Source organism: Dicentrarchus labrax, unplaced genomic scaffold (genome assembly GCF_905237075.1).
Source record: "Dicentrarchus labrax unplaced genomic scaffold, dlabrax2021, whole genome shotgun sequence".
Taxonomy (NCBI): Eukaryota; Metazoa; Chordata; class Actinopteri; family Moronidae; genus Dicentrarchus; species Dicentrarchus labrax.
In genome coordinates, this window is record NW_026136720.1 from 30602190 (window position 1) to 30624038 (window position 21849).

The following is a 21849-nucleotide window of genomic DNA, read 5'->3' on the forward strand; positions in this document are numbered from 1 at the left end:
GCTAAGAAGATGAGTTATATGTAGATTTGTTAGAGTGTTAGTGTCTTATCCTCTGTTATCGTTGTCTTGTTCACATACAGTTGCGTCTTCAAACGAAGGTCTGTGTATAATATGTGCCAGATCTGGTACAGTGTTGAAGGCTGACAACCAGATGTTGTCTGTCATAACAAAAAAGCCCAGGAAACAGACCCAGGTGGCTCTAAAAAGCACCAGATGGAGATAAAAGTTGCCAACCAAGAGCAGCAAACCAGGAATTATCCATAATGGCAGTGATAACTTTTGGACCTAAATCAGTCAGAATATCATCTGGATAACCGGGGGTGGTAATAGAACCAGAAACCACACTGCCAAAGATGTTCAAACTTGGATTTTTGAAGTCCAATATCTTTTTTTTTTTGTATATGAATCTATTTGTATTCTAACTTGTTAAGCCCTCAGTCTCCTCATTCAGAATAACCACTGCTTTGGGAGGTTATGATATTAGATAATAGCATGTCTTTTACATCATAGTCTAGAATTTGGAGCAAATTAATTACAAGGCAAGTATGTAATATTTGCTTCGTGGCTACATAATACAATGTCTAAAATGAAACCTGTAATCCTGCCAGCGGAAACACCCTTTGTGTCTCGCTTGATAACCAACTACTTGTGTAGTCTTGTAAAAATTGAGTGTGTTTTGTAGGTGAATTTGAATATTCTTATCTGTGTAATGTGGTGCTGATACTGTATACCTAGTTAACAACTTTTATTGAACAGCTTCCGCTCTGTGTGGGAACTGAGGACGTGTCAGCGGGCCATCTGGAGAGTATTACAATAAAAAACTGCAGGATTGACCAATAGGGTATGAACTATCTTGGTTGATCCTACTGCAGCTCACTGTCTCTCTCCCTTTTCTTTTGGTTTTCTCTCTTGTACCTCAAATACACAAAACTCCAGAGAGGGGAAGGGTGGGAGAGAGACAGCCAGAGAGACTGGGAGAGAGAGAGGGGATGGGAGGGACTGTGGGTGAGGTTTACTTGGATCCAAATCTACTGGAGCAACAACTGATTGGAGACACAAGACAGAAAGTTCTGGAGCAAAACTCTAAGCAAAGCAGGAGGAAAAAAGATCATTCAGCCGTTTACAGACCATCAAAGACTACTTTCAGCACAGCGAGACTGTTGTAAACGGTGACTGAAGCCATATGGATTGATCTTTTTCGTTTTTTCCTTTGGCTTATTTTCAGTGTGGGAGACTGTTTTAGTGGATTGTACTCTGCAGGAGAACTTCAAAAATACAGGAAAAGCTCTCATTGTCACTGACAAGACACAGACATTGTGAAGTTGTTATTGTAGAAGCAGTGTTTCCGTGCTGAGTTGTTGACAGAAGTGCTAGAAATGTCTGGCAGAGTGCTTCTTGTCCTTCTCCTATCTCTCTATCTGACTGTGGGTTCAGTTCAGAGTCAGGGTTCGTCCCAGGATGCCTTTATAATCCAGTACCTGGAAAGGAGATTGGCTCAGATGGAGGTAAGTGCTTGCTGCACTTCTGTTTAACATCAGGTACCTGTATCCCTCAGAGCACAACCTCAACCCTGTTAACTACTGCTTGCAATGTTACTCATACATGACCCTAAATATACAGTATATTCTGCTATCTTGTACTGCATAAGATTTTCCACTTTTCTTGCTATGATGTTAGAAATATCCGACCTTAAAATGAGCAGGTATAGAGCAGAATATCACTTTGTGTTTTCACCATACTCAGATTGCATGGATGCCAAAGCTCTGGCATTATCTCAGCTGACTGATTTGTATAATGTCTTCCTATGGGTATCTGACTGAGTCAACATCTACAAATATGTTAGTCATCTGTAGAGATACAGTATACTGTAAAGCTCAGTGAGGTAATGTACTATGATGTAGTTCATTTCAGAGCACTCTCAGGTACTAGTGTGAACATCCGAGGTTGTTAATGCTGCTGTTAAGCGAAACATTAAAACATTAAATAGAAATATCTAAATGTAAAAAAAAAAAGAAACATTTTAAATCTTCAGAAAAATATGTTTTTTAATTGAACTTAAGCCTATCACTTAGTCTTATATTATATTTAACAGAATTTGCTACCAGATAGGCTGCCCAGGCATTTTTTCTGCCAGCCCATGCCACCCATCTGTTTCAAAAGTCGAGTTTAATGCTTAGCAGCAACCAAAGACAACAATGCTAAAATGTAGTTTAACAGCACAAGTAAGTAAGCATAATTACTGAACTGACTCACTATATTTATACTGCAAAATCTAATTCAATTTGCTAACATAAGCTTATGTTACAGCCACCGGAACCTACTAGACATGCAAGATAGCGAGTTGAGCAAGTAGAGCTTGAGCAGCAAACCTGCTGAGGCGTACTAAAATGAGCAAGAGTGTGTTTTATTCTTTATGAATTCACCAAGTTTGAAGAATGTATTTCTTCTTTCAAAAGGCACATGTTCTTGATTTAACTCTGTATCTACAACACATGTTCTCTGTTTCACTGATATCAGGAGCGTCTGAATCATTGTGAGCAAAACACAGTGGGTGTCACCCAGAAGACCTATGACCTCTCCTCTGAAATCAGGGGTTATCTGTCCACTCTCAGCGTTGTAAGGTAGGCCTGACTGAATAATAACTTTATAACATTTGCCCCAAATTGCCCAAGTAACAAGAATGGATGAATGAAATAGACTAAATGAAGGAACTTCAGAATTGTCAGAACTGAAGCGTTTTGCTCCACAGATCGGAGGTGAAGAGCCTGGTGGACAGCGTGTCTGTGCGAGTAGACCGGGTGGAGAGAGAGTTGGAATATCTTGAGAACAAGATTCCCACCCAGTCTGACATCGAGATGGAGGAGGCGCTGCTGGAACAACAGATAAAGGCCGCAGAACAGGACCTGCAGAAAAAGAAAGCCAAGATTAAAGTGGAGAAGGGTAGGAAGTGTGTGTGTAGAGTGTACAGAGTGTGTGTGCACTGATGATTACTGCATTTATCTGTCTAGTGGGGTTATGTATTAGTGGAGGGAAAAACAGAAAGATATTAAAAGTAAAGGGGCAGATCATCGAAGCCAGACAAACAGAAACAGGCTTGTACTGAACCGAATGTTGCGCTGTACTATTCAATAAAAATCCATTCATTCATGGTCTTTTCTCCAACATCTCCAGACTGCAGCACTGCCCTGAGTCAAATCAAGTCTCTCAAGATTGTGAAGAGGACAGGAGATACCTCTGGTTCCTGGTTCAAGGACCCATCTGAAGGATCAGCTAAGGTCCGTTCTTTTTAAAGATGATGTAATTACAGTAAATAGGGGAGTGTTTAGGGTGGAGACAGCTGTGTTTCTTTCTGGGCAGCAGCCTGTGCTTATCTTCCTCTCAGTATGGGGCTGTCGATGGACGATCACTGACCTTTTCTCATAACATTCAAAATGAATTGTCCTTCACCCTGGATTACATCACATACACTGTTTAACAGTTATATTTCATTTGGAATGATTGCTGACATCGTGGTTTTGCCCTGTTCAGTCATTTTACTGAAATAGATGAAAAATCCACACTTTGGGGCCCGTATATGTATGGTTCAGTATTGTATTTTTCCTATTCATGTGGATATCTCAGAAATATAAATAAGAAAGACTTTTTTTCTATTAAATGAATCAGTCTGTAAAGTCCCCCTCCAGTCAAAACAATTTTTTTCTTCTTGTTCCTACATTTAGATGTTTGAGCTTTACTGTACTCTGTAGAACTGTAAAAGTTATTTTAACAAAAAACATTTTTTAAACAGATTACATAAAAAAGTGACACTTACTTAGTTTTTTCTTTTTCTTTTTTTCTTTTTAAGGATTTTAACATGGAATTTTTACTTTTTGCACATGATCCAAGCAGATTATTCATGTGTGTCTGAATACATGTCTGGAGGAGATCTTATCAATATCAGGTTTTTGTATCAGTCCATCAGAATCAAAGAGTAATGCCTCCTTTCTAGATTTTGCATATCACAATGGCATTCATCAGCAAGAGAAAAATCTAATGTGAAAGAAGAGTCGCCAATTGCATGAATACCACAGATTAAGAAAATCATTATATTTAAGCCAAGAATAGAACAACAATGCTGAATTGCACAATATTATTTTCACTCACTTCTCAACTGGTCACATCTGTAAATCTTTCAGGTCTATCTGCTCAGTGGAATTCGTAACAACACCCTGCTGGAGTATGTTTCTCTGCAGAGTTTCACAGAGAGGACTACCGCCCCACCAGCTAAGGTGGTGCAGCTGCCTTTTCACTGGCAGGGGACAGGTCATGTGGTCTACAATGGATTCCTCTACTGCCACAAGGCGGACACACCCAACCAGATACTGAAGGTGTGTGGCTGAACTAATCAAAGCCCAATATTTTACATGTGTGTTTCCCATCAAGGCAATTGATTTGCACTATGTTTGTCAGATATAAAAGGGTTGAATTGATTGCAGTTTGTTGATTTGACTTCATGCTGAATTAGAACTGCTGTGGAGCTTTTGGCTGGAGAGTCCAGATCACTTCAGAGAAGCTTAGTCATTGGGGAGTTGATTGTTTGTCCTATTTCCTTCGCTGCTCTGTGTTAGCTGAGGTCACCGAGCTAATGCTGCCAAAAGAAACAATTTTGTTCCAGTAAAATGAGCCGACTTTTCTCAGGGTACTTTGTGTTGGAGCACATGTAATTGCTACAGAAAGTCTATTGAATGGATTGCCATGAAATTTGGTACAGATATTAATGTCCCCCTCAGGACAAATTATAATAACTTTGGTCATATTTTGCCTTTTCATATTGTGCCATCAGGAAGTTAAAATTTTAATTTATCCAATACTTTGGTTTATGACCAAATACCTACAAGCGTAATGACATTCGCATCAGCCTTAGCTGTACTTTGTGTTTAGTGGCAATTTTAGCAAGCTACTAAACTAAGATGTTGAACATGATAAACCCTTACCTGCTAAATATGCATGTTAGCATTGTTTTGTTGAGCATGTTAGCATGCTGACATTAGCATTTCAGCCTCACTGAGCCACTAGCATGGCTGTAGACTCTTAGTCCTATTTGTACAAATCCAAATCATGCAGTTACAACATGTCTGACGCCAATATCAAAACTATATGTTTCTACATTTGTCTCATATCTGTTTCCATCACATAAAGGTAGACCTGTTGAATGGAACAGTGGTGGACAGTACACTGCTACCAGGAGCAGGCCGTCTACCAGTATACAGTCTGAACTCCAACACCTACTTAGACATGGCTGTGGATGAACTTGGCCTCTGGGTCATCCATGCTGACCCTGAGTACGGAGGAAACCTGGTCATTACTAAACTGGACAAAGGTAGAGCATACCACCCCTAGGTTTATACATACATATATGTAAGAAACGTAACCTGGCCTATACTGTTTTGTTTTTTGTTTGTACCTCAGGAACTTTGGCAGTAGAATATACCTGGGATACACAGTGTAGAAGCCGTGATGCTGAAGGAGCCTTCCTAATATGTGGGACCCTCTATGTTGTCTACAACACACGCTATGGAGGACGCTCCACCATACAGTGTCTCTACGACATCCATGACACCATCCACAGGTTGAACTACACACATTACAACCTGATACAGCGACCTACACACTCACACAAACAAGCACCCTCTTAATTAACCATCCACACGTGCATGCACAGAAAAACAGAAAACAGGGTCAACTAAATGTTCAATCAGAAGAGACTTTTTATCACACAGACATTTTGCATCCACATCATTAAGTGTTCACAGCAGAAGCGATCTTTGAATTTGATTAAACATTTTCTCTCTTCTGTACCATCCATCTGCAGTGATGAGAGTCCAGTGATTTTCTTCCCAAAGCGCTACACCAGCCACAGCAGCATCCACTATCACCCTGGAGACAAACAGCTGTATGCCTGGGACGACGGCTACCAGACAATATACAAAGTGGAGACACGCAGACATGACCAAGTCACTGCCGAATGAAGATCTACAGCTTTCACCCTTTCAAAACCTGTGTTATCAATCCAAAGTTATGCAATAAACATCACTTATAATAGCATCAGTTAAGGAAAGTTATTGATGAGTAGTTTATAATCTGCTGTTGTTCAGTATAGTGATCCTTTGCTGGCAATGGATGCTGCCTTTATCGCTCTTAATTATTACAGACATAAAGATCATGTCCAACCAAAGGCATTTTATACATTATGTAGGCTTTATACCTTGTATCACCACAATAAAGCACATTTAAGTGTCACATGTATTTTCTTTAACTTGCCCTCAATGAGTGATTTACATTTTTTACGCTAAGATAGACTACGGAAAAGCTGACTCATCAGATAACCTGTCTCACATTGCAAAATTGGTCTGGCCCATACACTCGGGCCAAATCTAGTAGACACATGTGGTCCATGACATAGCCATATCCCTGCCAACTGTATGACCATAGCTTGCCCTGTTCTGGCCCTGTGTTGGACCACACAGGTTTTCAGTGTTCAGTTCTAGTGTTTACTGGCTAAATGTCCTTATTTAACTTTATGTCTATGCATTACTACACATACAGTGAGGAGAGGGGAGAAAAGAAGGGACTGAAAGAGAGGAGAGGAAGAAAGTTTGTCTGTCTAATGACAATTTACACTTTTGCAAATGGTGTGACATGAAAAAAATGTATTTGTTTATAATACTGTCTTTGATTACTCATTTTGGCCAATTATGGCAAGTGTCTGTATTAATGAAGAGTCTTAGTTAAGGTTTTTAGCTGACATCTGGAGCCAGTGCTGAAACCTGTCTGGTCCAACACAGGGCCAGAACAGGGTCATCTATGATCATACAGTTGGCTGAGATATAGCTATGTCTATATATATGTGGCTACCAGATCTGGCCCACATGTGGACTATAATTCATTGCTGTATCTGTAGTCTACGTGGACTGTGTGTGTGGCCAAACCAATTTTGCTATGTGTGTATAGTATATCCAGTTATTGTGTCTGCCTAAAACTTTGCCTGGATGAATCACATGTGTATGACCTATACACACATATATACCTGTACACTTATCTAGCTGCACCCACATATGCACACACAGAGAAACATTTAGCATACTTCATATGTATGGACATACATTATGCTGTTGCTTTAACTTCCTTCCCTTGCATTTGCAATTACTTAGGGCTATCTAGTACAGCACTGAGGTATGTTGGATTAAAGTTGTGTTTTTGGAACACTTTGATGCCATACTCTTAGAAAGTACTAAGTGAATATGAACATGATGTGTGTGTTAGAAAGTGAGAAAATACAGGGAATAGAAAGTGTTTCAGGAGACGTAAAAACATTAAGAAGTGAAAGTGAAAACAAATCTAGCTGGAGAGCTATTTGTACTTCATTCCCTTTAAAAGTTCTTTCAGGATTTGTGCTGACTGAGCCTATAGGTAATATAAACTGGTCAAGTAGCTTTTTGGATTGTGTGTTATAAGATTTAAATTAGCGAAGAGATGTGAGGTAGTTTGGAGGCTTTATCTTTACCTGCATGTAAGAGGATTATTCCTCCTTACACTGTGATTATGATACAGAAAGCAGTGATGATGACTATGGAATTTGTCATCAGTGTGATCAAATAGGGGTTTACTGTGAAGTGATGATGAGGCAGCACGGTAGTACTGATGTCAGGGGGGAGTGACTCAGGGGGTTCCCCCCATGTTTTATAATTTACATTTATAATGGCAGCATAGTCAGAGACACAGGTAGTTGTAGAGAAGGTCTAATATTTGTATTTAAAACAACACTATGATTACCCTCATCCTACTGACTGGGGTACTCATAGACCCAATACTTTTTTTCATATCTCACAGGTTTCATTCATTCATCCATTCATGTGTGTTCTTACTGACTTTACATGATTGTTTTCTTTTTCTGTTTCAATTTGTGCTTTATTAAAATACCAATGTATTGGTGATCCAGGGGACACCAAAGGCACCCAATTCTGCGAATGCAGTTTTAATAGATGGAACAATTTATTGAGTCCATGTTTGAGTTCCTGGTCGCCATGGGTTCTACTGTCTATAGGATCACACATTATCAGGGAGGTATAGAGCATTCAATTCAATTCAAGGCATGGGGAAACAGACATTTAGATTGTCAAAGTAAATGTAAAGTATATACAGATTAGTAAGAAAAGAAAACTTTAAAGTAGACTTTTAGTTAAAGAAACAGTGTGTCGAGGTCACTCACTGTCCTTCAGGTTGTGTCATGTTTATACATATTGGGCAGCAAGATATGCCCTGTCTCTTCTCCTGGAATCCTTTTTAATGTTGATGGTCATTTAGATCGTGGAGATCTGGGGTTGCAGAGTTTACATTGTTTTCAAATCAATGTTCCTTATATTATCAGATGTTTTACATTGTAGGAGGAAGGGCACCTCTGTCTCAACCACAGCTGTCGAACAGTCATTTTGGAGGAGACAGATTTCCTCATGTGCTCTATGTCTATTTTAGTTTTACACAATTTGCAAATTAACTGTAACTTTCCTGAAATAATAATAATATATATATATTTAGATAACGAACTAACTAACCATGTTTCATTTCATGTTCTTGTGGTTGATCAATCTGTATGCCAGTCTCACTTTCTCTCATATATATCTTAATATTCTTGTTATTTAACAGTTAACAGTTATGGTGTTGAGATTGATAAGACCCTGATGGAACTGGTGCCAGGTTGTAATGTCTGTATCTTCTTTCTCTTTTCATTCACCGGTAAAGGTCAGGCTGTCCGCAGCTGACTCCTCTTTGTTTAACGGGCTCTGATTCATCCCGCCCATTTTCAGTTGGTGGTGACGTAAGAAGGGGGCGTCTCCAGGCTGACCGTTGAGTGTGACAGCAACGGCTCAGCTCCCGGGGCATTGTTGACTGCTGAGGTTTTCTTTTGAAACTGTGCTCAACCGACTGCTTTTTAAAACTATGAGGAGGAGAAGCGGTAGTAACGCCAGCAGGAGAAGCTCAACGATTAGAAGACGCAGTGAGAACCTGCGTTTCGATGAATTCGGCTTTGCTCTCACTAAACGAAAGGAGCAAAAACTTCATCACCGATGTCATGAGTACAGGTGCGGGGCTGGGTAACTCCTGAAAACTAACGGCAGCTAATAACGTTAACGTAAGCTAGCTGCGAGTTCTCTCGACATGCTGTGACTCTGGGCTTGTAAAGTAAACTTTTTTATTCGGGCAACGTTACACCCATAACGTTACATTGTTGTGTTTCATATTATTCTTTTCACTCTTGTTACCGTTAATTAATTACAAAAACGTCGTTAAAACGGTGTCAGTGATATGCAAGCGCTTTTATGCTTAACTTATGTTTAATTAACTTAATGTAACGTTATGTTAGACTGCTGTGTCGGTTGAAGTGGTGTCTTGTTAAGTAATAAAAGTAAAAAAAAAAAAAGAGTATAAAAGTGAATCGCCAACGCTATTGTTCCAGTTCAACCATTTGGTGACCAAAAAATAAAATTAAAATAAACAAATTATGCTTAATGGTGCTTATTTAACGTTACTTATCAGATTTGACAAACCTTTGAGACACAATTTAGTTATTAGGAGTACCGTTAATAGAAATTTGTCCACTGATATTGCTTCACAAATTAATTCTTTTAGGTGTATAAGTCGCTCCAACATGTCTATCTGTAGTTTGTGTATACTGTTAACCCTAAAGCTGTGGAGCAGAGCCCCCCCCCCCCACACCATACTGGAATTATTAAAGGCTATAGTAAATCCTATTCACATCAGCATAGACTCAGTCATCTTTCTTTGAATCAGAAGTTTTACCTGTTTGCCTTTATAGAAAATGTGAATATGAGCCTGATTTGAATAAAACTGATGAATGAGTCTGAATCCACCTTGTTCTGTTGTCTGTCAGCTACCCCCAGCTGAGCTCAGTGAGGGTGAAAGAGCTGTGTGAGCTGCTCAGCTACTGGAATGGAGCCAGCTTTATCTGCAAGAGCCAGGTGAGAAGTGTCTCCAGTGTTGTTAATAATCTACCCTCATGTTTTGAACCATGCAATAGTTGTAAACATACATCTTGCTTTGCTCCCTCTCACTCATTCTGTGTTTTCAGATTGAGCGATTTATCAGGATGGGTATTCCTCCAAGCCTGCGAGGTAGAGTGTGGAAGTGTCTTCTCACCATTGACAGCCTGAGAGAAACCAGTGACTTTAACTACCAGGTAAAGCACAATGAGACGTGCACTGGAAAGAGCGGCTTGTGTCATTGTAACGCCATTAATGTTGCATACCGTTGTACTCCCTTGCGAAATGACACAGTGAGTTTGGAAGTGGGAACAGAGTTTTCTAACAGTGCCAAAAGATAGGGATATGTTATTGGTTGATATAACAATAATCATTTATTTGGAATTCTTATGCAAAAACAATTAATGGACTTTATGTTCTATGAAAGCCAAAGTATGGTTGAAGTTTTTTTATGAACTTTACTCAAAGTAAACAAACATATAAAGAGTCAGACCTGTTGTTTGTTGTGATGTCAGTTGGATTTGGTCATATCAGAGCTATGGAATATTAAACCATCCATCTTTGCTCACTATGGTGTAACCTTTTTTCCCCTCAAGTGTGTAAAAACTACAGGTTATGGACTTATTTTTAAAATTCAAAAATGTAAAACTTATCAGTATTGGCCACGAGAAGCAGGTAATTATCGGTTATCGTGTCGAATCCATATCGTGCATCCCTACTACCAGAAATGTTTTTTGGATTTCTTCTACCTAACTTTTTATACTGTTATACTTTTACTCACTTGGTTTTATTAAGGAAGTGATTTCCAGGATTAAATTATTGCAAAACAAACCCACACAGAATACTGTATTGTTTTTTTTCAACAGCAATCTCTTCATCATTTCAAAATAATTCTTTAACATCTCAATGTCAATATAACATCAGCTACAACTATGTGTAAGTTGGAAATCATTCTACTGTTTTTCTCAGAGCTGAATTTATCATTGATTTATCACCTTGAGTCTTTCCAACCATTGTTTTAGCAAAAATAGCAAATAATGAATGACAATCATTCCTTTGTTTTAGCTTCTCAGATGTGAGGATTTGTTGCATTTGTTTGTTGCATTTTTGTCAGCTGAATATTTCTTTTGGGTTTTAGACTGTTGATCAGACAAAACAAGACATTTGAAAACATCAGCTTGTGTTCTGTGTTTGGCAATTCAGTTGAATTAGTCAAAAGAATAATCAGCAGATTAAATGACAACCAAATGTGTTGGTTGCAGCCCTGGTTCTTTTGTATAAGAACTGGTGACTTGACCAATAATGCAATGCAATATAAAATTAGACAATGAATCACTTAGTCACTGGACAGATGATACAAACACAAATATGTCAGTATTGTAATGGCCATTTTCATTTTATAGACAAAATGATTCATTGATTAATAGATAGATAAATGTGCATATTTAGTAAATTGGAAATGATAGTTAGTTAAACTGATAAGCGTGTAATAGAAGTTAATAAGACAGTCCACACAGGATTGACCTTTCAAAGCAGAAGTACAATGGTACGATGCTTCAGTGCCTCATTTTAACGTGCTGAAAAGTACATGACCACCTCAAAGGAGGCCTCTTGTCTCAGAGAAGTTTAAAAGCAGAGCTGTAAACTCTGTTTCACTTGATATAATATAACTTTTATTGAACAATATCAAAGACAACAGTGACACCACTAGTACTTGTCTTGCCTTGAGCCTTCCTGTAAATGCAACACCAGGAATTGGCAAGGAGATGTCGCCATTTTGGCTCAGCGCTTCAGAAAGCTCCATTTGCCCCACCGCTACCCGTAACTGTGATTTCATTGTAGTTGAACTAATCCAGGTTGGCTGTATATTTAGTCGTTGCCTAACCAAAGCAGCCTATGAGTGATGAACCCTGCCTCTTACTCTGTCATTCATTCATAGCAGAAGTGTTATTGATTGATTTCCAGCAATGGAATGTGTCGGGCTTTCTCCAACAGAAGTGCTTGTCAGAGGTGCGAGGACCCCTGGTGGACTTGGGAGTCAGTGAGTACGGCATCCTGTCGGCAATTGCCACACTGAGTGACACCCAAAACGACCTGGATTTGAACCATCAGCAGTCCTCCAGCTGCCCCGAGCCCAGATACTCTGTAGATGACATCACACTCTTCCGACAGATTGCCCTGGACCTACGTAAGCTCGAACAATGGAATTAAGCTCTAGGCTTAGTGTGTGCATGTTGAATGTTTTCAGTTGAGAACATGGCTGCATATTTTAAACATATTTTGACTCATGTTGAGGACTGAATTTAAAACAGATTATTTAGTCCTCAGAATGTTGTAAAAACGTGTTTAATTATACTTTTAGTATTGCTTCTTGTAGAGCATTGCACAATGAATGTACCTCTCTTCTGTTACTGCACCATGTTTAGGGTTAGGGTTGAAGTTTTGTTATTACCAGAGAACAGCTTTAGAAATTGATGTAAATAAAAAGACACTCGGAACACCAGGTATAATTAATTTGACCTGTTCCATAGAGCGTTCCTTCCCGACCCACCGCTCTCTGATGGGGGAAAGCCCAGAAGCCATCGAGGGTCAGGCGAAACTCTTCAGGGTCCTCATCGCCTATGCCAAGTACAGCCCGCAGGTTGGATACAGTCAAGGTAATGGACTGATTGTACTCATTTATATAACACCTGTGGGACTGTAGGAATACTTTTAAAACGGTATGAAGTGCTTTTTTGTCTTTCTTTGCTTCCCAGCAAAAAATACTGTAGTGATTATCATCAGGTTGCTGGCGCTGTTTTAAATCCACAGGGGGAGGACATTTATTATCTTTTGATCTTAACATTGTGTTCCCACATCATCATGTGTAATTTCACACACTGTTTCAGTAACTTGGTGCAGATAGTACATAATGCAATACATAATGTGACCACTTGATGGAAGCAGAGGACTATTAATATAAGAAGTTACTGCGTCATGCTCTTTTCTGCTCAGGAAATGTCAGTGAAATTGTTTTAACATTATTAATTTATTTATGATGATTTAGATTTTTTAAATCAGATTTATATTAATAAAGCTGGAATTTGGATGAAAAAACTAAGTGGAAATCAGATTGTGAAAATGTTATCAGCACAAGCATTTATAACTACTGTTAAAAAATCCCCATTTTCCTCTTAAAATATTAGGTTAAGAAACAGAAACATACTCTGAGCTGTTTATTGTAAACAGTTGTCCTATTCATGTAGGAAGTTTGATTTTAGAGGATAAAGAATCTGGATGAAAGTCATTCACTGGATACCAGATATATTTGCTAAGAGATTACATTATGTATTTAGGTTTTTTTTGCATTTTTTGCTTTGTTTTTTGGAACATAGTGTGTCATTAATTGTGACAGTTTGGCGCACCAGTAGGTGGAAATGTCAAATGAAACTTCCTTCTCTTCATGACTGATATCCCATCTATGGTTTAAAGTTTCCACTTCCCAGTGATACTTCTCTGCATTACAGTGTGTCCTTCTCTGTACGCTGCTTCCATGGGAAATATGTTGTATTTTTCAGGAAACATGCATTAGTTAAGATGAGGACAGATATGCATAGGTTGCTATACAAATCATATTGAGGTTATGCTCTTCCATCCTGCTTAGTTGTGTACCCTGCTGCTGCTCCACTAAACTATTGTGTATTTCTCAGACGTTTGCTAAAACATGTTCAGTCCTGTATCTTAAATGTTTTTACTGTAGTGTATCAAACATCCATACCCCATACTTTAGGAAATGCAGTATTTATGTATTTCTCTGTATTTCTGTATTTCTGTATTTTGTGTGTGTGTGTGTGTGTGTGTGTGTGTGTGTGTGTGTGTGTGTCACAGGGATGTCCTACATAGCTGCGGTGCTGCTGATGCAGTTAGGAGAGGAGGAGGCGTTTTGGGCTTTGACTGCCTTGTTGGGTAAACCCAAATATCTGACCGAACTGTTTGACCTCAGCCTCAACAAGTAAGAATTAGCTTAAAGTATATAATAAATGAAAACATACATTTGAATTATAAATATAAATAAAATGTACTGTAAATATTCTAAACTGATTGTACAGACATTTTTAGAAGTACCACAAAGTACTGGATATAATATACTTTTAAATAGAGTCCATTAAACATTCAGTGATTTGTACAAAATTAAGGGAAATCAGGGCAAGATAAGTTTTGTTATTTAATCTTTTATGGTGTTTTGTAATGTAAACTGCAGACATATCCTAATTTGGAGCAACACGACATGTGGCAACATAACTTTTGCATGGGGATCAGAAAACTCTTATAATTTGTATATACCGTATATTCATGTTAAAAATCCAGAAATACTGACTTTCTACAGTTGCATCTAAAAATTGGTTCAACTCAAATTGGTCACTGAAACAAACTTTCTGTGTAATTCCCAAATTCTCTATCTGTTTTCCTGGAATTGGTAATCTGGCACAGCTACGCTAAACTAAGCAATGCTGTTATTTTTGATCTAATCAGAGTCCAGCATCAGGTGAAGGTGTTTGACCAGTTCCTGAAACACAGGAAGCCACAGCTCTCTCAACACATGGTGAGTACTTCATTTCCAGTCAGATCTTCACTCAGTGGGTTTGTACATTAAAGGAGAAACCTGATGATACACTTAAATTCTCTGTAAAATGACACGCTGACTAAGTAACATGCAGGCATGAATTTCAACATGGGACTGATCATGAGCGGACATTAAAAATGGTAGGAAAGTATGGAATTTCTGGAGATGCTCAAAGGGAAAACGCTTCTAAAAATCAGAAAGACAAGAAAGATTGTGTGTGTAGGTAGAGGCCCCTATAATGAATCCATCAGCAACGGGGCCTCTTCTGTCATTCATGCATTAGGCTCTAGGCTTGTCATGTTCTGCAGTATTACTGTTCTTTCTCCTTCCCAACTGTTCTAAAACTATTTTCATTTAGTGAACCTCACAGCAGACATACAACACACTTTTTGCAGCTACAGGTGGACCGAAATTGAATGACATATTATTCAAAAAGATGTTATCACTTTATCAGATTTTTTTCCCATAGGAAAATGTAGAAGTGGAGGAGTTCAAATTACTATTACAGAGCTAAATGCATACAACCATGGGCAGAAGAAATATGGCATAAGCCAAAATTGAGGACTTGTTTATTTACGAAAGATTGCAAATGTGAAAAACTATAATTAGTCTAAATGTAGAAGACCACTCTGTAGATAGAGCTGATAAGATAAGAGATAAGCTGTGTTATATTGCCATTACACATTGAAACTGGAAGATACAGTATTATTATTATTATTATTATTATTATTATTATTATTATTATTATAGGTATTCATGGTTGACATAGGATTCATTCTACTGACTGTGGTGAGTCCCTGACTTTTCCTCTAGTGTCATGAGGTTGACACTTGTGGTTTTGTCTGAACAACTATTGGATGAAGTAAGGTGCAGATACTCATTTCTTTTTTTCGATTTAGCACCATCATCAGATAAAAGTTCAAATGTGTCCAGTACTGTGGTTTAAGACCAAATGCCTACAAAACTAATGCCATTCCCATCAGCCTCAGCTGTATATTGTGTCTATGCTAATTACCAAATGCTAGCATGCTACCATGGTAAACTCTGTACCTGCTAAACATCAGTGTGTTAACATTATCATTGTAAGCATGTTAGCATGTGTATGTCTGCATTTAGGTCAGAGGACCACTATGTCCAAGCATAGCTTCACTGAGCCGCTAACATGGCTGTAGACTTAAGGCACTGCTATACTTAATCAGAAGTGTTTGTCAGATGGTCCATCAGCTTTGGAAACTGACCTAAATGTAGTGAGTCCTCTTCTGAGCCTTCTTCTCAGCCATGTTGCTGTTGCAACTTAGTTCTCCTCTGTTTAAAACCTTCTGTCCAAGTGTGTTTGCACACACCGATGCATTCACTGCTACCGTTGGTGGTGCTCAAGTGTCTTTGATTGTTATACTTCACGTTGACTCAGCAGGTCTGGGAGGAAAGCTGCCCTTTTGGAGCCAACACACACATATACATACACACACACACACACACACACACACCACAGGGGTTTATTGTAGGCACAATAGTTTTACCCCTTTACAGAAAAAGCCTATTAGAGATCAGTGGTCAGCATTTCCTTAGTAATAGAGCTGTTCAGCAGAGTTAAGGCAAGCGAGCTGTAAGCAGATTATTATTTTTTTTTTTACTTGTGCTGTACCCAACCTGAGAAAACAGAGACTTAATGCATTTTGAATGCCAGGCATCAACATGAATACATGCATACATAATATTTGCATCTTATTCTATAAGACATATGTCCAGTGTTACAAGCAGTGGACTTTAAACACCAGAATTTGTTAAAAATGAGAAATGCATTGTTGGGAAGCCAATGGTTGCTAATAAGTGTGTGACACTATTTAAGAAATTCCATTGAAGACAATGCATACATCGTGGATGGAGATCAGTAATGGAGCATAGCTGACAGAAATTGGCAGAGAAGCGAGTCTTGAATACAATGTTTGGTTATGCCAAATCAACCCTCCCTATTTTCCCAACCTCCCTGCAGGAGTCAGTAGGAGTCTTATCAGTCCACTTTGTGATGCCATGGTTCCTCACTCTCTTCTCATCCCTACCCTGCTGGGACACTGTCCTGGCTGTCTGGGATCTCATCATTCTGCATGGTGAGTACACACAAACACACATGCACAAATGTATAAGCAAGCAGATGAAACACACTGAAAGTATGTAGAGTTATCATTTACTCACATTCACTTAATGTGGAGGGGACAATAAAATATTTCTAGTAAATAGCCTTCAGTGTTCAAGACAATAGTTATCTTTTTATATTGATGTTATTATTTATTAATGTGGGCATAATTTGATTTGGTCCAGTGTCAGGGGAATGATTATTATGTTATAAGTGATAACTTGACACATTCATTGTTTTTCATCTTTTCTATCTTATCTACTTTACACCTACTTTGTATTAACAAAGTATACAGCAATCATTTTTGGAAATCCCACTGTTCCTCCTCAGGCCTATCAGCTGTGTTCCGCACCGCTCTGACCATCATTGAGCTCCTGGAGCCCCGACTGCTGGACCTGCATGATGAGGGAGCAGTGTTACCCCTGCTGTTGAGAGTACCTGTTGATGTGTAAGTAAAGTGAAGCTGAACATTGCTTATGACACTTCTTATATTCATCCTCACATAATTGTGTGGCTGTCCATGATCCACATTTTGTTTAGCACAAAATAGCATCAAATATGTTGTCGTACATCCATGAATATTGTCCCAGACCACCCTCGTAATTGTGCTGAAAGAGATGGATCCTTCTGAAGAATGCCCAGCACAGTTCTCAAGGCTGAAAGCTCAGTTTTAGACTTTTTCCTAAATAAAAAACCATGGCAGCTCATGAATATCAATCGGCTCATCAGGACTGGACATGTTTTGACACCAAGCATTCCAGGAAAAGTAGAGTGTCATTGTTTTTCTGTGGTTGTTTTTGTACATGTTTGGATTAAACATCCTTTATGCTAAATTAGTTTCTTCAATGGCAGCCCATGCTGCTTTCAGTTGGACCCCTCTGTCCGTCTTTCACTATGTTGAATATAAACGTCACATGCCGACGGACATGTTTTGTTGACATGGAGCTGTTGTTATGGCAACTCAGCAGGGTCACTGGGTTTGTGTACACAGCCTGTGTGTGTGTGTGTGTGTGTGTGTGTGTGTGTGTGTGTGTGTGTGTGAGTGTGAGTGTGAGTGACAGACTGGTGCACAGTGATTATTAAAATCCAGTTTATCATATTTGTTTTAATAGATAAGCTCCCTTCAACTACTTAAATGTCACACTCGTGTGCTTCGCATTGTAAAAAAGGTCCATTGTTTGGACCCAAGTTTGTTTACATTGGACTAAGATCTGTGCAGTAGACTCTGGATAAATGGAGGCTACACAGCCAAGTAGTTTCCATAAACGTAGCTGTGTCACAGGCAGTGATAAAGCACTTTATCATGAGCTAGACGGGGGAGAGGGTGTGCTAGGTACGCACCAATGACTTGCAAAGTGGATTATGAAGGACAAATCTTTAGTATTATTATAGAGAACAGCTAAAAAACTGTTTAACGGACCATTTTTAATGCTTTATTTGCAACATTTTACATCACAGATGGGTTGGGTTAACGGTAAGCTTTGTTTCCTGTGCTACAAGGAAAGATACAGCTCTTCCTGATCCATGTGTGAACCTCTTCTTGTGTTTGTATATGCGTGCATCAAGGGCAGCACTGACAGTCCCATTTTGTTCTAGCTCTGGTGTACAGTGGGCAGCCTGCCATCACATCACATTGAGAAGTCCTTGTTGGCTGCTTGGCATCATTATGAAAGCCTGGTCAGAAGTCAACACTAAGTGGTCCGACTGTCTCCCAGGGCAGGATCCCTTTACACTGGGAAGATACTGTTGAAGAAAAAGGGGAAGGGAGCGAATGGGGTAAAAGAGAGAAAAAAAGATGAATAGAGGGTCAGAAAGAAGTGGCTAGAGAATGATGGTACACTAATTGGGGAGGGGGGTATAAAGAGAGAAAAAGAGAAATGAAGGAGGGTAGTGAGGTGAGATCTTCAACCTCTCTTAATTTTCCTTAAGGATCTCTGCTCTTTTAGTCTCTGAATGGTGGAAAAAGGAGTTGTCATGCACCCATATAGGCCATTCTGATTAATGGTTGGTTGAGAGGCTCATCCATCTCATGTGCCTGTCTGTCTACACTTGGCTGTCAATCAGCTGTCACCTCAGTCATAGGTTGCAACAATGACTCCCAGCACACCCTACGTCACCAGTCAAAGATCAGCTTCACACTCTGCGGATGATTTATTCAGTTTCTGTCTGTCTGTTTCTAACACTTTCCCCTGTTCCTCATTGAAACCTTTGGTCTCAGTATAGATCATTTGACCACTGCTTTTCAGTAATGTCTTATTACTACTTCTGATTCACTTCCCTCTCCCTCTTTTTATTCAGTGATGGTATAATCTCCCCCTCCCCCAATCTGTATTTAGCTATGCTCGCAGTGTGGGACAACCTTATCCACATTTCTCTTCCTAATAGTTCCCATTTCCAACCATGTTGCATTTTATAATTCATTCATTTTGTGTCTGCTTACTTTCTTGCCATCCCATTTTAGTTTGTCATCAACGTGATTACGTAGCAGTATTCCAGAAAAATATTACAGGAATTGCAAAACTTTTTTTTAAGTGACATTCCAGAAATCTCATAGCTTTAATATATATTTTCATTTAGAATTTTGTATTTTAATTGTATAATATTTTTTTTATTAATTTATTTCATCTTTTAAAAATATTTCTGAGATTCCCCCGCGTACCACTTAAGGCAGCTCGCATACCACCAGTGGTACATGTACCGTAGCGAACCAATGCCACTAGAAGGTTTAACGTTACATTTGTGGTATTGAATCTTGACAACTATTGGATGAATTGCCATAAAGTCTTGTACACACATTCATGGCCCCCTCAGAAATAATTATAATCACATTGGTGATCCCCTAACTTTTATTCTAGCGCCATCATTAGGTCAGAATGTCAATTTGTCCAAACACCTGCAAAACTATGTTTTATGTACATACTGACATCCTCTTTAGCTTATGCTTTGTGTTTAGCTCTTATTAGCAAATGTTAGTATGCAAACGCACTGAAGTGGTGAAAATGGGAAACATTACCTGCCATACATCAGCATGTTAGCATTGTTATTGTGAGCTGTGTTGCCATGCTCACAGAGCCACTAGCATGACTGTAGACTCTTAGTCCTGTTTCATATTTGGTTGCCTCAGTTTAATAATAATAATAATAAAATACCTTTTCAACTGCTAGATCTCTGGCCTCTCATCCTTTCTCTTTTCATAAACATAATTTATAGTAGAATGAGCTACCACATTAGCATCGTTCTTTTTTTGACCATTACGTCCCTTTGTTTTATAATAGTAATCCAATAAAATATGCATATTATTCTCTGACAGACAATGAATTGTCAATGTAAAAGAAAAAAATCATTAAAAAAAATAATTCTCCACTGGCTATAAATTTGTCATTACTGTTTGTTTGCCTACCATCTGGCTTGAACACAATGTTTGTGGTGATGTCTTTAATCTGGTGCTCTGGGGCCGAGCTATCATCTAACTTAGTCGTAAAATACAAATTCAAACCTAAAATATCTGTTTTATTTTTCAGATAGTCTTGTTTTTTATTGGCCGTTTGAAGTGTGATGATAAACCTTGGAAATACCTGTCACATTAGAGATTTTAAAGGTGATAATGAAGATACAGACCATAATTAAACTTAATTATTGTATTACAGTAAATTATAACACGAGTTCCCACACAACTGGCAACATCCAACACCCGTCTACTGACTTTGTACTATTTTCCTCTCGCTTTACTTTTCATTGTCTCTCCTTTAGTGTCCATATCTCCTGTACCCAGTCCTGTCTCTCTCCATCTCCCCCTCTATACCCTCTCCTACTCACTCCCTATACACACTGTGTCTTAGTGCCCTCCACCAGTCCTATCTCTTTCTCTTTTGTTTACCCCCTCCTTCACAATAGTCAATTCCCCTAAACCTCCCTGGGCTGTCCCTCCTCCCCTGTGTTCTCATTTTCTTTTCTGCGCTCCCTCTCCTTCTAGATGCCTCTTTTCATTCATTCATTTATCCTCATTGACACACTGACACCCTCGCTCAGCTAGAGGGGTTGACACATCATTTGTTTACTTCACACTGACAAGGCTGGCTTCAATAAAGTCTCTGCTATAGTTTTTTTCCCCCTTCTCTTTCAGCCATTTTAAAATTCCCAAATGCATTCAGACTGAGGATCACACAGTGGGTCCCTTTTGCTTGTGTTGATAATTCTATTGACATAAGCATTTCAAGTCCATGTCTTTCTCTAAGCAATCATTAGACAACATCTTTTAATGTAAATCTTTAAACTCTACCACACGCATATTAAGGCTTTGACACATCCAGTCTAGAAATTTGCTGTCAATTTCCCTCAAAGACACACATGTATATCATATCATGCTCTCCACTGGGCTGTGTACACATACACAGAACATTGGCTTTGGTACTATTGAGATTTAAAATGCCTCAGAAAGTAATCCCATGGTAAAAAACATGGAAAACCCTGCTAGAATGGTAAAGAGCTGTTGTGCAATCAAGTGCACAAACAGATTAAAAAATAATCCAGGTATGGCAAGGTTTACAGACCACTGCATGCTGAAGAAAAGAGAAGAAAGCTTAAGTATAGCTAGACCAATAACAGAATTTGAATTTGAATACCGTTACTGATGGACTGTGATAACAAAGATCTGATAACAATATATACATTTTTTTTAAACTTGAACACTTAAATTGAACAAACAATCTTGATGTATGCACCGATTTTCTTGTTACTTACTTTTTGACATATACACAAATATATGTCTTTAAATGTTAATAATAGCCAGTATATTGGCCCGGCCAATCATTTTTTCTTTATTCAAACACTAAATGGATTATAAAAATAAGTTTGATTTATTTTCTTTTGACCAGCTAATTAATTATTTATCTAATTGTCCAGCACTAGTTAAAATATTTGCATTGTTTCCTTCCAGCATCATGGCTCTCACCATTCAAAGCTGTTTTGACGAGGGTGGTATCACATAAAGAAATAACCACTCAAACGGGAACAGATCAAAAACCTGGCAGGCTTCTTAATTCAGTTCAATTTTATTTGTATAGCGCAATTCATAA

General features: G+C 38.6%; 2 protein-coding genes across 2 annotated transcripts in view; both read left to right on the forward strand.

The window, feature by feature from the left end:
* Window positions 1-941: 941 nt before the first annotated feature.
* Window positions 942-6279, forward strand: olfml1 (olfactomedin-like 1). Its single transcript, XM_051382086.1, has 8 exons — window positions 942-1505; window positions 2518-2621; window positions 2750-2940; window positions 3172-3275; window positions 4176-4367; window positions 5179-5359; window positions 5449-5608; window positions 5852-6279. Exons 1-8 carry the CDS (start codon window positions 1377-1379, stop codon window positions 6006-6008), a joined length of 1218 nt encoding a protein of 405 aa, XP_051238046.1. The 5' UTR covers window positions 942-1376; the 3' UTR covers window positions 6009-6279.
* Window positions 6280-8870: 2591 nt separating this feature from the next.
* The window catches only part of si:ch211-266k8.4 (TBC1 domain family member 10B), a 64452-nt gene continuing 51473 nt past the window's right edge, over window positions 8871-21849 (forward strand). Inside the window, exons 1-9 of the mRNA XM_051382078.1 lie at window positions 8871-9119; window positions 9929-10016; window positions 10127-10234; window positions 12033-12225; window positions 12569-12694; window positions 13905-14028; window positions 14550-14619; window positions 16634-16748; window positions 17105-17222. Of these exons, the coding sequence (XP_051238038.1) occupies window positions 8977-9119; window positions 9929-10016; window positions 10127-10234; window positions 12033-12225; window positions 12569-12694; window positions 13905-14028; window positions 14550-14619; window positions 16634-16748; window positions 17105-17222 (1085 nt within the window). The 5' untranslated portion in view covers window positions 8871-8976. The remainder of the gene's footprint in view (window positions 9120-9928; window positions 10017-10126; window positions 10235-12032; window positions 12226-12568; window positions 12695-13904; window positions 14029-14549; window positions 14620-16633; window positions 16749-17104; window positions 17223-21849) is intronic.